Source organism: Balaenoptera ricei, chromosome 15, assembly GCF_028023285.1.
Source record: "Balaenoptera ricei isolate mBalRic1 chromosome 15, mBalRic1.hap2, whole genome shotgun sequence".
NCBI classification, from domain to species: Eukaryota; Metazoa; Chordata; class Mammalia; order Artiodactyla; family Balaenopteridae; genus Balaenoptera; species Balaenoptera ricei.
This window is the reverse complement of record NC_082653.1, coordinates 311,021-323,671: the sequence shown is the minus strand read 5'-3', so window position 1 is coordinate 323,671 and position 12,651 is coordinate 311,021. Positions and strand designations below refer to the sequence as shown.

The 12,651-nt window shown below is 67.3% G+C and overlaps 1 protein-coding gene across 3 annotated transcripts; it reads right to left on the bottom strand.

Annotated features, from left to right (window-relative positions):
- Window positions 1–584: 584 nt before the first annotated feature.
- On the bottom strand, window positions 585–11,858 carry UCKL1 (uridine-cytidine kinase 1 like 1). 3 transcript variants are annotated; one of them, XM_059897928.1, is made up of 15 exons: window positions 9,365–11,858; window positions 6,232–6,434; window positions 5,883–5,989; window positions 5,512–5,682; window positions 5,362–5,433; window positions 4,445–4,634; window positions 4,302–4,363; window positions 3,693–3,709; window positions 1,839–1,937; window positions 1,665–1,758; window positions 1,516–1,578; window positions 1,311–1,433; window positions 1,114–1,221; window positions 888–1,044; window positions 585–797 (listed from the first exon to the last, which is right to left on the bottom strand). In XM_059897928.1, the coding sequence occupies exons 1-15, from the start codon at window positions 9,490–9,492 to the stop codon at window positions 718–720; spliced, it is 1,674 nt and encodes a 557-aa protein (XP_059753911.1). In that variant the 5' UTR covers window positions 9,493–11,858; the 3' UTR covers window positions 585–717. The 3 variants fall into 3 exon arrangements, with proteins under 3 accessions (XP_059753911.1, XP_059753908.1, XP_059753909.1); XM_059897925.1 differs by lacking the exon at window positions 3,693–3,709 and adding an exon at window positions 2,587–2,606 and having other exon boundaries at window positions 9,365–11,857; XM_059897926.1 differs by lacking the exon at window positions 3,693–3,709 and adding an exon at window positions 2,587–2,606 and having other exon boundaries at window positions 6,232–6,431; window positions 9,365–11,857.
- Window positions 11,859–12,651: the final 793 nt, after the last annotated feature.

Sequence of the window (12,651 nt, the reverse complement as noted above, 5' to 3'; positions counted from 1 at the left end):
TCACCCGCAGCAGCTGCGAATCGATCGGCATCAGGCTCTCGAGCCAGGCTGGCAGTACCCTCGCCGGTGCCCTTGCCCAGGAGCGGTGAAGGCAGGGCGGGATGTGGTTTCTGACCCTGAGCGGTGTGGCCGGCTCGGCGAGGCACCGGCCACGTCCCCTGCAAGTGGGGTTCCTGCGAGGCCAGGGCCGGTTCCTCACTCCCTCCTCCAGCCCCGCCCACACCCATTTCCGCCCCTGCCTTGCGGACAAACACGTGCTGGGGGAGGGAAGTGGCTGTGGAGGCTGTTGACATCTTGTAAGACCCAGAGCCCCAGGCCCAGGCCAGGTGGCCACCGAGGGGCCAGTCTAGCAGGGCCAGGAGCTGCAGGCCCAGCTCTGCCCTCTCCTAAATCTGCACTGACTCTAGATGGTGAGGAAAGCCACGTACAAGACCAGAAGCCCCTGTCCTGCTGCGGGGAAGGCGGGGGCCTAACCAGGACCCAGCGGAGGCCAGGCTCCTCAGTCCCTCCCTCTCCACAGTGGCCTCGCAGCTTGGGGGCCCAGGCGGGACACCACTCCCGCACCCCAGCTAACCAGTCACAGCTTCATTTTCAAGTTTTATTTTACAAAATATTTAGACAAGGTACACCGGTAACACGTTTTTTAATTCAAATAAGTTAGCATCTCTACTCTGTAAGCCCCGGGGAAGCAGGAGGGGTTGGGGGCGGGGTGGGCGGCTACCCCGCAGAGCCCCCTTCCTCCTCATCGCTGCCATCGGGGACGGCGTCGGTCCCGAAGTAGCGGTCGCCGAAGTTCCCTGGGGGAAGAAGCAGGTCCTTGTGGTGGGGACTCAGGCCCACCTGCCCCCCCCACCCCAGCTGTCGCTGACAGGCCCGGGCAGCCTCACCTATGCCGGGGATGATGCGGAAGAGGTCGTTGATGCGCTTGTCCACCGCCGTGGTGATGATTCTCACGCGCGGGAAGGCATAGGCCACCGAGTGGACGCCCATCTCCGCCATGAGCAGCGACAGCAGGAAGATCTTGTCCTCGGGCACGTCGTGGTCCTGTGCGGCGAGGGCGTGAGCCGGGCCCAGGGCCCGCCCCCGCCCGCCGCCCCCCTCCCGCCCACTCACCAGCAGCACCCGCACCGCCATCATGGCCGCCGCGCCAGTGGACACTGTGCAGTCCATCAGGATCACGTGGTCGTCACTGATGTCCTTGGGGAGCCGCAGGTAGTGGAGCTGCAGGCGGCCGCAGGGTCAGGGCGGCCCAAACGGAAGGCTGCGCCTGGGCTCCCCGCCCCCCCGACCCCCGTCCCCAGGCCCCCCACCTCGGGCTCCCCGGTGAACTGGTTGGTCTGGATGAGGATGGTGCCGATGCGCACGTCCTTGCACACGGCCCGCAGCGCCGGCTCCATGGTCTCACCGGCCCGCAGGATGGACACGCCTGTGATCTGGGGGGACGAGGATGAGCTAGCCAGGCCCCCGCCTTCCGGCCGCCACAGCCCCTGGTCGCCCAGGTCGGGCCCCTGGTACCTGCTTCCCCGCGTAGCACTTGCCCGAGTAGTCCTGGCCCTGCGGGGTCTGCACGACGCAGTCCTGCGCAGGGCGGGGGCGGGGCGTGAGCGCGAGGAGCCTCCCCTCCCCCCTACTCCCCCGGCCCCCTCCCTCCCCCCGCCCCGCACCTGGAAGGGCAGGAAGGAGAGCGCGTGCTCGATGAGCAGCCGCATCAGCCTCTTAGAGTAGAAGATGAACTCGTCGCGGCTGGTCTCCCGGTCCCTGCCAAGGGCGGGCCCGGTTGGATTAGCGAAGGTCGGCCCCGCCCGCCCGCCAGGCCGCGGGAGTGGGATGGGCCTCACCTGATGATGGTGTGCATGCCCCGCACCTGCGGCGTGCTCTTGAGGACACTCAGCGTCCGGGGCAGGGGGTGGCACTGGTGCGCTGAGGCCAGCGCGGCCCTGGGGACACAAAGCGATGGGGAACTCAAGAAGGGGCATCTTCCCCCAGAGCCCCATCCTCCCGCTGCAGACTGTAGGGGGCAGTCGTGGTGGGCACGGTGGGTGTGCAGGGTGGAGGCCACCCTCCCAGTGGCTGATCTGGAGGGAGGGGCCCATCCCGAGATGCCCTCCCCCGTAACAGCCAGGCAACGGTTAACGGACAGGGTGGAAGGCAGAGCAGCTGACCGTTAGGCAGGAAGCAGGGGCTGCGGTGCGAGCCTCTCTTCCCGCTCCAGGTCCCCTCCCCGTTCGGGACCTGGCAGTGGGAGGGCGAGGCCTCACACGTGCAGATGAATCTTAGCCCCCAAGCTGGGCATCTGGACCCCAACCTCAGGACACCTCTCCCTGGGGAAACAGCTGAGCTTTGGGGCCAAGCCGCGCCTAAGGCTTCCCCCCAGGTGATGTGCGGCCCCCTCAGGAGAGGCGGGCAGAGCTGGCTTCGCACTGCCCCTGCTGCCCCAGCCTGGAGCGGGGTGGGGCGGGAAGGAGGAGGAGGAGTGGGGGGGTGGGGGGAGGGGGAGGGGGGAGGGGGGAGGGGAGGGGCGGAGCCTGCAGAGCGCCGGGCACACAGCGCGCAGGCAGCACCACGGCCAGAGCACTCTGTCCTCACAGATCCCAGCGCAGCTTCCTCTGCCCACCGGGTGAAGAGGCGAAGAGTAGGTCAGGGAGGGAACAGGGCAGGAAACCCCAGGGTTTACAAAGAAGAGGAAAAGAAGAGAGAGAAAAGACCACTTAGCGGGGAGCACGCTGGTCTCCGTGGCCACCGGCTGGCCTGGGGAAGGGAAGAGCAGGAGGCCGGCTTGGTGGCAGGGAGACCCTGCAGCCCGCGCCCCCGGGCCCGCGAGCACCCGAGAGTCCACTGCATTCGGCCCTGCGGGTCCCTCCCTCCCACCCACCACAGCCACGCTTCCTGGAAACTTCTATTTCTCTGAACCAAGGCTTCCAGAGGACATGACGTGGCCAGACCCGCAGGTGCCCCGGGCCGGGTGAGAGGCAAGCGGAGACTCATGCGTGGGCAGGAAGCTGGAGGCCGGCGCCCGGGCCTGGAGGCATTTCCAATGCAGCTTGAGCTGGAGGCTCGGTCTGGTGCTTCCCAGCTCCGCTGACCACTGCGTGGGGACAGGCGCCCCATCCCTCTCGTGGGCAGGAAGGACACGCAGCCCAGGACTCCTGGGGGCTCCTCCTGGCTCTCTGTGCCTCAGCTCCAGGGCCAGGGTGGGCCGGGGTGCCGGGACGCGGGAGGTGGGGTGCCTCAGCACCGCTTGGGGGAATAAAGACCCGCCCCTCGGCTCAAGCAGAGAAGGCGCAGACCCAGGCCCTTTGGCTGCTGAAGGACAGGCCTGTGGCCACAGCCCTGGGGCACAGTGGTGCTGGCTCAGGACAGCTGTGCCCTCGGGTCCGACCCCACACAACCAGCCCCAAGTCGGGTAAGAGCCTCCAGAGAGGTCTGGCCAGCCTAGAGTAAGGGTGCTGTGTGAACTTGGGCAAACACCTTAACCTCTCTGGGCCTTAATTCCCTTGACTACTGGCAAGGGCAGGTAGAAGCGGTGTGGCGGCCACCACACCACTCCTTCTGTGCCTGGGGTGGGTCCACCACAGGGGGTGGGCATGGTGGGAGGGGACCTCGCTGCCTGCCTGGGTGACAACCCAGACTCCGAGCTCCCTGTGGATGTTGGAAATGCCTCCGTCTGTGCAGACAGGTGTGGGAAGTCTTACCTGACACTGAGCTCACGCTGCGGCAGCGACACAGGGAGACACAAGGGAATGGGGTGGGGCATCAGTGATAGCAGACTGCTCACCTCGGAGTCACCGGACGGCACGGCCTGTCGCCACCGTGTGCCTCAGCCAGCCGGGCCGCCCCCACCCAGGCACGGACACACCACAGCCCCGTAGCGGGAGAGTCCCAGGGGGCTGCCTGCCATGGGAGGGGGCCAGCTCCCTGTGGCCTCTGGCGTGGGCACCTCTGGGCTGGGCTGTCAGAGCCAGGACCCGTGGGGCTCTGTTCCGCAGGCCCCGAGCACCCCATCGTAAAGCCTGCCCGAGGGGTGGGTGGCGCCCTGGGCCGCCCCGCGGTGTGTGACCTCCTAGGATGCTCAGGACGTGGGACTCGGCACCAAAACCCAACGGTGGCCCAAAAGGGTTTGGAGGGACAGGAGCGCACCCTTCCGTACGAGGCCCAGCTCAGGCTGGGGGCGCTGGAGATACTCCGTGCCCCATGGTCCCTCAGGGAGCCCAGCTGCCTCTGGCCGGCACACGACGGGGCAGTAAACGTGGGCGCCGCCCAGGCAGGTGGCAGTGGGGAGCAGGGCCTGGACACCGGCTCACCTCTTCCAGCTGGCTGTGCACGTGCTGCACGATCAGGTCGATGGCCACTGTGTTCCCGCTCCCTGGGTCGGGACAGGAGGGAGGGTGAGGTCCGGCCTTGCCCGCCCCCTGCCCTCCCCCCACCAGGTGGGCCGCAGGCTCACCCCGGGGCACCACAATGTCCGCCACGCGCATGGTGGGCTGGATGTACTGATCGAAGGCGGGCTTCACAAACTTGTTGTACTGCTTGATGACACCCTCGATGTCCCGGCCCCGCTCGCTGATGTCACGGCGCAGCCGCCGCACGAGGCGGATGTCAGAGTCCGTGTCCACGAAGATTTTCATGTCCAGGAGCTGGACGGGGAGAGTGAGTTGCTGAAGCGGGCCTGACACAGGGGGCTGCAAGGCCCTGTCACCAGCAGGACCGGAGTGAACAACAGGGGACGGCCTCCGGCAGAGACGTCTGGTCCGCGTGTGGGCCCAGGAGCAGACCAGGCCTGCGCGGCACCTCTCGGGTCTGGATGGGGCGGGGGGAGCGTGTGGTGTGGCTGCGTGTGGGGGGGGGTGTGCATTGCACGTGGAGTGTTGTGCGTGTGCGTGCGTGGCGAGCAGTGGGGTTCCTGGGGCCTGAGCACGCTCATACTTGGGACCAGCGAAGGAGCAAGGACAAGGGCATAGCCGGCTGTGCCCCCTGGGGCCTTGGCAGGGCGGGGAAGGTGGCTCCCAAGGCCTGGCCCGGAGTGGGTCACACCTGGGGCAGCTGCCCAGAGCCTCCCAGGGGACAGGATGTCCTCACAAACAGTGCAGACGCAGGAGGCTGGCTCCCTCCCAGGCAAGAATACACACATGCACACCCACAGGTGAACCCACTCCCACCAACATCGCTCTGACCTTGGCAGCCACGTGGACCGAAGAGAACAGCAGCCAAAACCCTGACTCAGGGGGGGTGAGATTCAGGAGACAATGCCGTTCCTCACCCAACCCTGGGGCTACGGCACGGGACGGGGATGGAGGTAGGTTTAAGGTGAGTCCCACGGGAGGATCCGGGAGCCAGGCCATCCGTCCTGGAGCCCGTCCTCACCTCTAGCAGTGTCTTGTCAGCAAAGGCCATGATGCCCTCGAAAATGATGACGTTTGCACCGTAGAGCGTTTTCTGCAAAGGAATCGTGTGTGTTGAAGCGGCCCTGAGGCCCCTGCGCCAGCCCCGTGCAGCTGAGCCTGCGGGGCCTACCCAGTCCTTCTTCCGGCTGTGGGTGGTGAAGTCGTAGATGGGCACCTTGACACTCTTGCCCTGCTTCAGCTTTTTGAGGGTAGAGATGATGAGGTCGAAGTCAAAGGCATCTGGGTGGTCGAAGTTGAAGTTGTTGTGGGCGGCCTGTTCCTGCTGCTGCCTGGTGAGCACCTGCAAGGGGAGGAGCATCTGCAGGGGGAGGAGCACCTGCGGGGGGAGGAGCATCTGCAGGGGGAGGAGCACCTGGGGGGAGGAGCACCTGAGGGGAGAGGAGCATCTGCGGAGGAGGAGCACCTGCGGGGGGAGGAGCATCTGCAGGGGCAGGAGCCGTGGACCTCATGGAGGCAGCTGCTCGTGCAGGACATCCTTACCTTGTAGAAGGAATCCATGGACAGCAAGACCACCCAGGGCACGTCCAGGGCCTCGATGATCATTCTGGCCACAGTGGTCTTCCCAGAAGCACTGCCGCCTCCCAGGCCTGTGGGGAGGGGCAGAGAGACCCTGAGCGGAGTGGCCCAGGTCAGCCTCACAGATGGGTCCCAGCGGTGCCCGCCACCCGACGCTGCCTCCACCCTGGGCTGACCTGGACCGAGGGGCCCGAGCGGCATGGGTCAGGGAAACACCGGCTCGGGCATGGCGGTGGGTTCTGCCTGACCCGCCCACTCGGGGGTCTGGGCGGGCAGCGGCCTCGGCCCACCCACGCACCACAGCCACGCTCACCAATGGCGAAGGCCTCCTTGGACTGGGTGCCGTGCTCGTTGTACCAGGGCGGCCGCCCCGCCGTGTAGATGGTGCGCTTGCTGGTGCGCAGCAGGGGCGGCTCAGACTTGCACTGGCTGGTGGTGCGCTTCCGGGGCGAGCGCCCGGCGCCCACGGGTGGGAGAAGCCTGTCCAAGGACTCCGCGTTGCTGCTGCTGCTGCTGCTGGGGGGGGGGGGGGGGCGGGGGCACGCTTGCCTCGGCCCAGGGCCACCAGCCCCCCTGCCACCCCACACTGGGCCTGGCGTGACTGGTCCACGTGGTGCCTCCACGCAGGCACGTGGGCACGGCCAAGGTGAGCGGGCTCGTGCGCGGGACACAGCAAACCTGGCCGCGGCCCATCCGCTGGGCCCGGGGCCTCGGACTGTCACTGTCTACAAATCCAGAGGGACAGCAAGTGGCAAGGAGGACACAAGGGGAGCGCTGTCCGGGCCCAGCTCTTCCTCCCACGTGGACTGGGCCGCAGCAGGGCCACGAGGGCCCCCTTTCCCCCACGAGATGAGAGGTGGGCACGCCAAGGACACTCAAGACCCTGTCGAGGACTATGCCCTCTCCCCAGACACACTCTGGGCGGCCCTCTAGTTTTGTGCCACCCTGCGGGGCACGCAGGGAGAGGGGCTCCAGAGACAGAGGCCGCTGACAAAAGGGATGGGCCGGACGTGGTGTGGACGGACCGGGAGGGAGACCCAGGGCGCCCTGCCGAAGGGCGGAGGCCCCCAGAGGCCGTGCACAAGGTGGGAACCCGCCTGGGAGACGCAGACGCCACCTGTGCCTGCTCTCGCCGTGCCACGCCACTCAAGTGGGGCTGTGCTAGCTTCTCTGTAGGTTTATACCCCTAAAGGGCACAGAAGTGATGACTGGCCCAAGGCCTCAAGGCCTCAAAGCCTTCAGGGACAGCTGGGGAGGCTCGGCTCGGCTGAGGGCCCGCCGAGAGGTAGCGTCTGCCCGATGCCGGCTCAGCCTATGCTAAGAGGCTGGGACGCAGACCCAGTGTGAAGGTGGCCCCGGGGGCAGGACCAGCTTAGGGAGAAGGCGCTTCCACCACTGCCTGAGAGAGAGGCTGCTCACGGCGTCAGCTTGCAGGCCCGCCCCGGAGACTCCGGAGGCAAGCTGATCGGCTAGGCAGGAAGAAAGCACCGGGAAGCTGGGGGTGCAGCGGACAACCGTGGCAGGACGCGTGTCCACCCGTGGCTGGAGCCCCCGTGATGCTGCTTGGGGCGCGGGCGGGAGCCGGAGGAGGCGCCACACACGGCCGGCATCACACACACGGCCGGCCTCCTTGAGGCGCCATCAGGTGAGATGGCAGAGCGCCTCGAGCCATGAAAGCCAGCGGGAGCCTGTGAGACACCCTGTGAGACGCGTGCACAGAGACGGCCACCAAGGGCAGGAGCAAGGACTTCCGCCAGGTTTGCATGTTTTATGAGCACACGCCCCTGCTTTATCAGAAACCAAACCACGCCTCTGTCTGTCCTTGAAGCTCGCTGTCACCGCTACAGCCTGCTGTCCCAGCCAGGGCGCAGGGTGCTGTGAAAGTGGCCTCGGGGAGATGTCCCCGCGAGGGCAGGGCCGGCTGGCCCAGGGCATGACAGGCGCCTCCTGCTCAGGGTGGCCCGGGCATCCCCCGCCAGGAACACTGGCCTTTCCAGCTGTGCGGTGCTCCCAGCACACTCAGCGTTGCCAAGAGCCAGGAGGACGGCGTCTGCGTGCACACACGTGTGGGCGGGGGGAGAGCAGTGGGAGGAATTAGCTCAGGCCTAACACGTGACGAGCCACACCAGCAGCTCTCGAGGGCACAGAGGGCCGTGTCAGCACAAGTTACGCAGCAGGAAAGCCGGCCATCGGATGTGACAGGAGGCATGCAGCACCGTCCGGGGGACAGAGAGCACCGGGCCGCCTCGGTCCTCCGTCACTGGGACGGCGTGGGGAGCGAGCCCCGGGAGTCACTGGCTGCCTGTGTTGCCTCTGGAAGCAGCAATTACGCGTCCGTGGAGCAAACAACACAGTGGGACACCCAGATGACGGGGCAGTGACGGCTCACTTGATGCCTCACTCAGCCAAGCAGGAGACGGACGGAGCGCAAGCAGTGGTGTCTTCAGGCCCCGGCCAGAGGGCAGCGCTGGCCATTGCCCTGGACGCACTTGTCCCCCAACAGCGAGCACGGGGCCCCCAGGGCTCACACACAGCTGCCCTGCCCGCAAGCGACCCACAGACCCTGGAGATGACCGACAGCCTACAGCCGGAGAGGGGAGCTCCGCACAGCCCCAGAGAAAAAGTCCAGTCTGCGCCTCTACCCGGGGAGGAAAAGCCAACACAGAAAGCCTGGCTTGCAAAGGAGCAGGGCCTCGGTGCCCCAGCAAACCAGCCCCTGTGCCCAGCACGCTCACGGACAGCCAGACGGCCTCGCGGGACCGATGTGGGATGGGAGGCCTGGGCTGGTGCTGCTCCCGTTCCCCTGCGTTTCACCCCAGGCTGGTGCCCTTGGCCCGTCCAGCAGGAGCCCTCACCCCTTTCGGTGACTGGCCCTTGTCCTACTGAGGTGACGACGACCACTACCACTGACGACGTCCAAGGCCTGTGGCGCCAACAGCCCGGGACGGACGCCTCCTCGGGGAAGAGCCGAAGGTTAGCCAGGGACGACCTTGCCAGAAACCCGTCTGGCCACAGGCCTGCAACAGGCCTGAACGGCATCGGGCCAGGTCCGCAACGAAGTCCAGCTCCGCTGCCTCCTCCAAAAGCCCAGCTCCCTCTCAAAGCCGGGGAAAGAGCTCACTGTGCCCTCAGAGCAGGCCTCACCCCATTTTCACAACGGGACAAACTGTGACGTGGGAAGGACTTCACCTCCCTGCTCACAGATGGCCAGGGTGCTGCCAGCCACAAGGACAGAAGGCAATTTCAACCAAAGGGTTATGAGCCCCATGGACACAGGTCGGCTGGTAACTGAGAGCCCCAAGCAAAGCCGGCAGCTGGTCCCCACGAGCACCTGCCTGGCCTGTCTCTGCCCTGATGTCCACTAGACACGGCACACGGGGCTGGGGGCGGCCGAGACGCAGCAAAGACGGGCATCCTCACCGGAAGACAGCAGGCCTGCCACTCACCTGCCTTCTGCGCCAAGGGTCCAGCACCCCGAGACCCTGATGCCAGGGTAAGCTGGGGGGCTGCTCATGGCCAGGACACAGGGGAAACCGGGACGGCAGGGCGATCCCAGGTGTGTGCAGGCCATCATCGCGCCGCCTCTTCGACCCCCGGCAGCCCCCCAGCACAGCTCGGCAGCCCCCGGAACTGCTCCTCCACGGGTGGGCAGCACAGCAGGTGAGGAGCCGAAGTGGGGTCCAAGCCCTGGCTGGCAGAGGCTGTCCCCTGGGAGGCGGGGGGCCAGCAGGTGAGAGGCCCCGGGAGCCCGTGCCGAAGCAACAGCACTCACCACTGGCCTCCGAGGCCGAGGCTACCGGCATAAGAGGATCACCCGGCTGGGGGCCGTGCGCTGGCCTGATATTAATAGCACTGACCTGCCGAAGACAGCCAGGCGGACCTCAGGCCAGCATCGGGTGTGAACTGCCCCTCCTGTGCTCAGGCTGGCACGCTGCCCACCCAGGGCTGGCTGAGGACCACTGTGCCCCCTCCTCCAGAAGAGCCTGGAGAAAGCTCCAGACCCCTGGTCTGCCGGGGACTGCAGGGCCCACCCCCGCACCCCCCCGAGCGGGACAGGGACATCGGAGGTGTCTCTCAGCCGGCCAAGCCGTCAGCGAGGAGCGGCGCTGAGCTGGGCACCCCTGCCCCCAGGTGCCTCCGAGAGGCATAAACAACCTGAAACTCTAGCCGGCTGAGGCCTCCTCCGAGAATAACTGCCCGCCCCACCCCTTCCACGACGGCTCCAGCATGTCCCCCAAGGCCACCCGCGCTCACTGCTCAGCTGGGGACACAGCCGCGCCCCAGTCTGGCAGCAGGAGGAAGAGCAGGCCCTCGGGTGGGCGGCTGCAGTATTCACTCCTGTCCCAGGTCCCTGGCCCCCTCCCTGTGATTAATCCAGCCCATACACCAGCTTTCCTAGTCGGCTTCCGACAACATCAACGTGGAGACGGCTGGCAGGGGCTCAGAGGAGAAAGAATTTCACTTGGGGTCCGCACACTGAAGGGGGCCCCTCCCGGGCGCTGCCTCAGGGTAACAGGCCTGCCCCACGGTAGCTGCTCCCTCCTGCTCCCGCCCTGCCCACCGCACTCAGGCTCGGGGCTGAGGAGCCCTGATGCCCTGTCCTGCTTTAGGAAAGTTTCCCAGGGGAGTGAGTCAAATGAAGCCAGAAGCAGGAGGGAGGAGCTGGCCCACTGGGGCCTGGCCTGGGGAGGCGGGGCGGTCCCAGACTGGCTCAGGGACAGGGAAATCAGGGCAGCTTTCTCAGAGCAGGGAGAGAACTGGGGGGCTGGGGGGGCTGCAGCCCTAAAGGGGTGCAACAGGCTCCAGGAACTTGCACTGTCCCCACCCCCCCATTGGAAATCCCTCTATGGGACCCCCTCCTTCTCGCTGCTCTAGGTGAGTCCAGCCAGCTTCCTTCCAGGCGCCCAGCGGCAGCCCCCAGGCCCGTGCCCACCTGGACCTCACCAAGGGACAGCCCGAGGGATACCCTGTCACCACTGCGAGGTGCTCACTTGTCCACCAGCATGTCCAGTGCAAAGGTAGGCCGAGGTCCCCGTCCTCACCGGACTGACCTTCCGGAGGGACAGGCACACAAGAAGCCACGGCAAGGTAGACCGACCACATCGTGCAGCCACGATGATGCGGAAGGCGAAGCCGGAGCCGTGGTCAGGCGGGGAGAGCCTCGGTTTGGAGACATCTGCACAGACCCCCGGACACTGACCAGAGCCAGCTCTGGCCCCCTCAGGCCATGCAGGGACGGAGGGGGAGGGCACGTGCTTGAGGAACACCGCAGAGAAGGCAGGGTGTAACGGGAGCGATTTCCCCGTGATGTCCAGAGGCAGCTCCAGGGCCACCCCACGGGCCCTGGCTCCCCTCCTGTCCCCTGAGGACCACGCTCCGAGGAGAGGAAGGCCACTGCCGCCCCGGCCCCGTGAGGGGCACCCATGCCCACTACGCGGTGTGTGCACGGGGCAGAGCCAGACGGCTGCTGCCACCGTTCTGTGTCTGCAGGGAGTGTTCTTCTCAAGAGCTTATGTGGCCTCAGGCTACATCAGATTCTCTGGAACTAATAGGTGTCACAGACTCAGATCCTCCCTCTTCCACCCTATCACCCTGAGCCAGGCTCGGAGTCACTGCTCCCCAGGAGGGGGTGAGCCTAGAGGAACACAAGATGCTCCTCCAGGCCCAGGGAGCCTCTTCCTGCCGGCAGCTCACCCCTGCGACCCGTCTCCCCGCCTGCCCAGCGGCTCTGCTGGCAGCACCCAGACAGTCCCAAGCAGTCCAGGCCACGGCACTTCCCAGGAACAGGTACCTGGCTGGAAAAGTTTCCTTTGGCCCCAACTTGGGGCCAGCGCTGGCCCTGGCCCAGGGACGGTTCAGATCCAGAAGTGACGAGCCAGCCCTCGCCCGAGCGCCGCTTAGCCGTCACCCCCTGGGGCCTGGCCCGAGGCTGACAGCGGAAGCCGACCCCCCAACCAGGGGACAGCGACCCCCACCACCTCCCCTCCTGCAAAGCCCCCAGAGCCTCCAGGGTCCCCTCCCCCGGAGCCTGGCCGTCAGTCGGAAGGCACTGAGCACCGCGCCGCCCAGCATCACGACCTCCGACCTCGAGTGGGGCAGGCCGAGCCCGTGCGGCTCCCGGAACGAACTGACCATCTAGGAACATCCGGCGGGCGCACAGTCCAGCCCGGGTGCTCGCTGGCCCGGCGCCCCGTCTGCTCGGGACAGACCGAGGCCCCACGCGGGCCCTGCCCACGGGCCCCTTCCCGCGGCCGTCCGCGAGGGCCCGCCACCGCCAGGCCCCGGGGACCCTCCGCTGGTCCAGGCTCGGCTCCCGGAGCCGCCCCCACCACGAGACGCGAGGGGCGCGCCGCGCCTACCGGTCCTCGCTCTTCCCCTCCAGCCGGTCTGGCCCGTCTCCAGCCGCTAGGGGCGGCGGCACCGGGCGGGGTGCGTCGGCTGAGGCCGGGAGCGCAGCCATAAGCTCGGGGGCCTCTCCGCGGGCTGGGCGGGGCTCGGGGGCCGGCCGCGCAGCCTGTCGGAAGCTGTGGTTCGGGGCCGGCACCAGGCGCCCGCCAGCTCACCGGGCGCCCGCCAGCGCGCCCCGCGGACTGCAAGTCCCATCAGGCTGCGCGCGCCCCGCGGACTACAAGTCCCACCAGGACGCGCGCGCCCCGCAAACCAGGAGCCCCACGAGGCCGCGCGGCGCGAGTGCGGGGAAGGGCCCCAACCCGCGCTTTACCACAAACTCAGC

Bases quoted from the DNA above. Each gene is read 5' to 3' on its own strand.
- UCKL1 (XM_059897925.1), bottom strand. From the start codon at position 9,492: ATGATGGCCTGCACACACCTGGGATCGCCCTGCCGTCCCGGTTTCCCC. The intron at 4,635-5,361 runs GTGAGGACGGGC...CTCCCCGTCCAG, and splicing joins CTGACAAGACACTGCTAGAG to CTCCTGGACATGAAAATCTT. The intron at 2,607-4,301 runs GTGAGCCGGTGT...CCCGGTGGGCAG, and splicing joins TGCACAGCCAGCTGGAAGAG to AGGAAGCTGCGCTGGGATCT.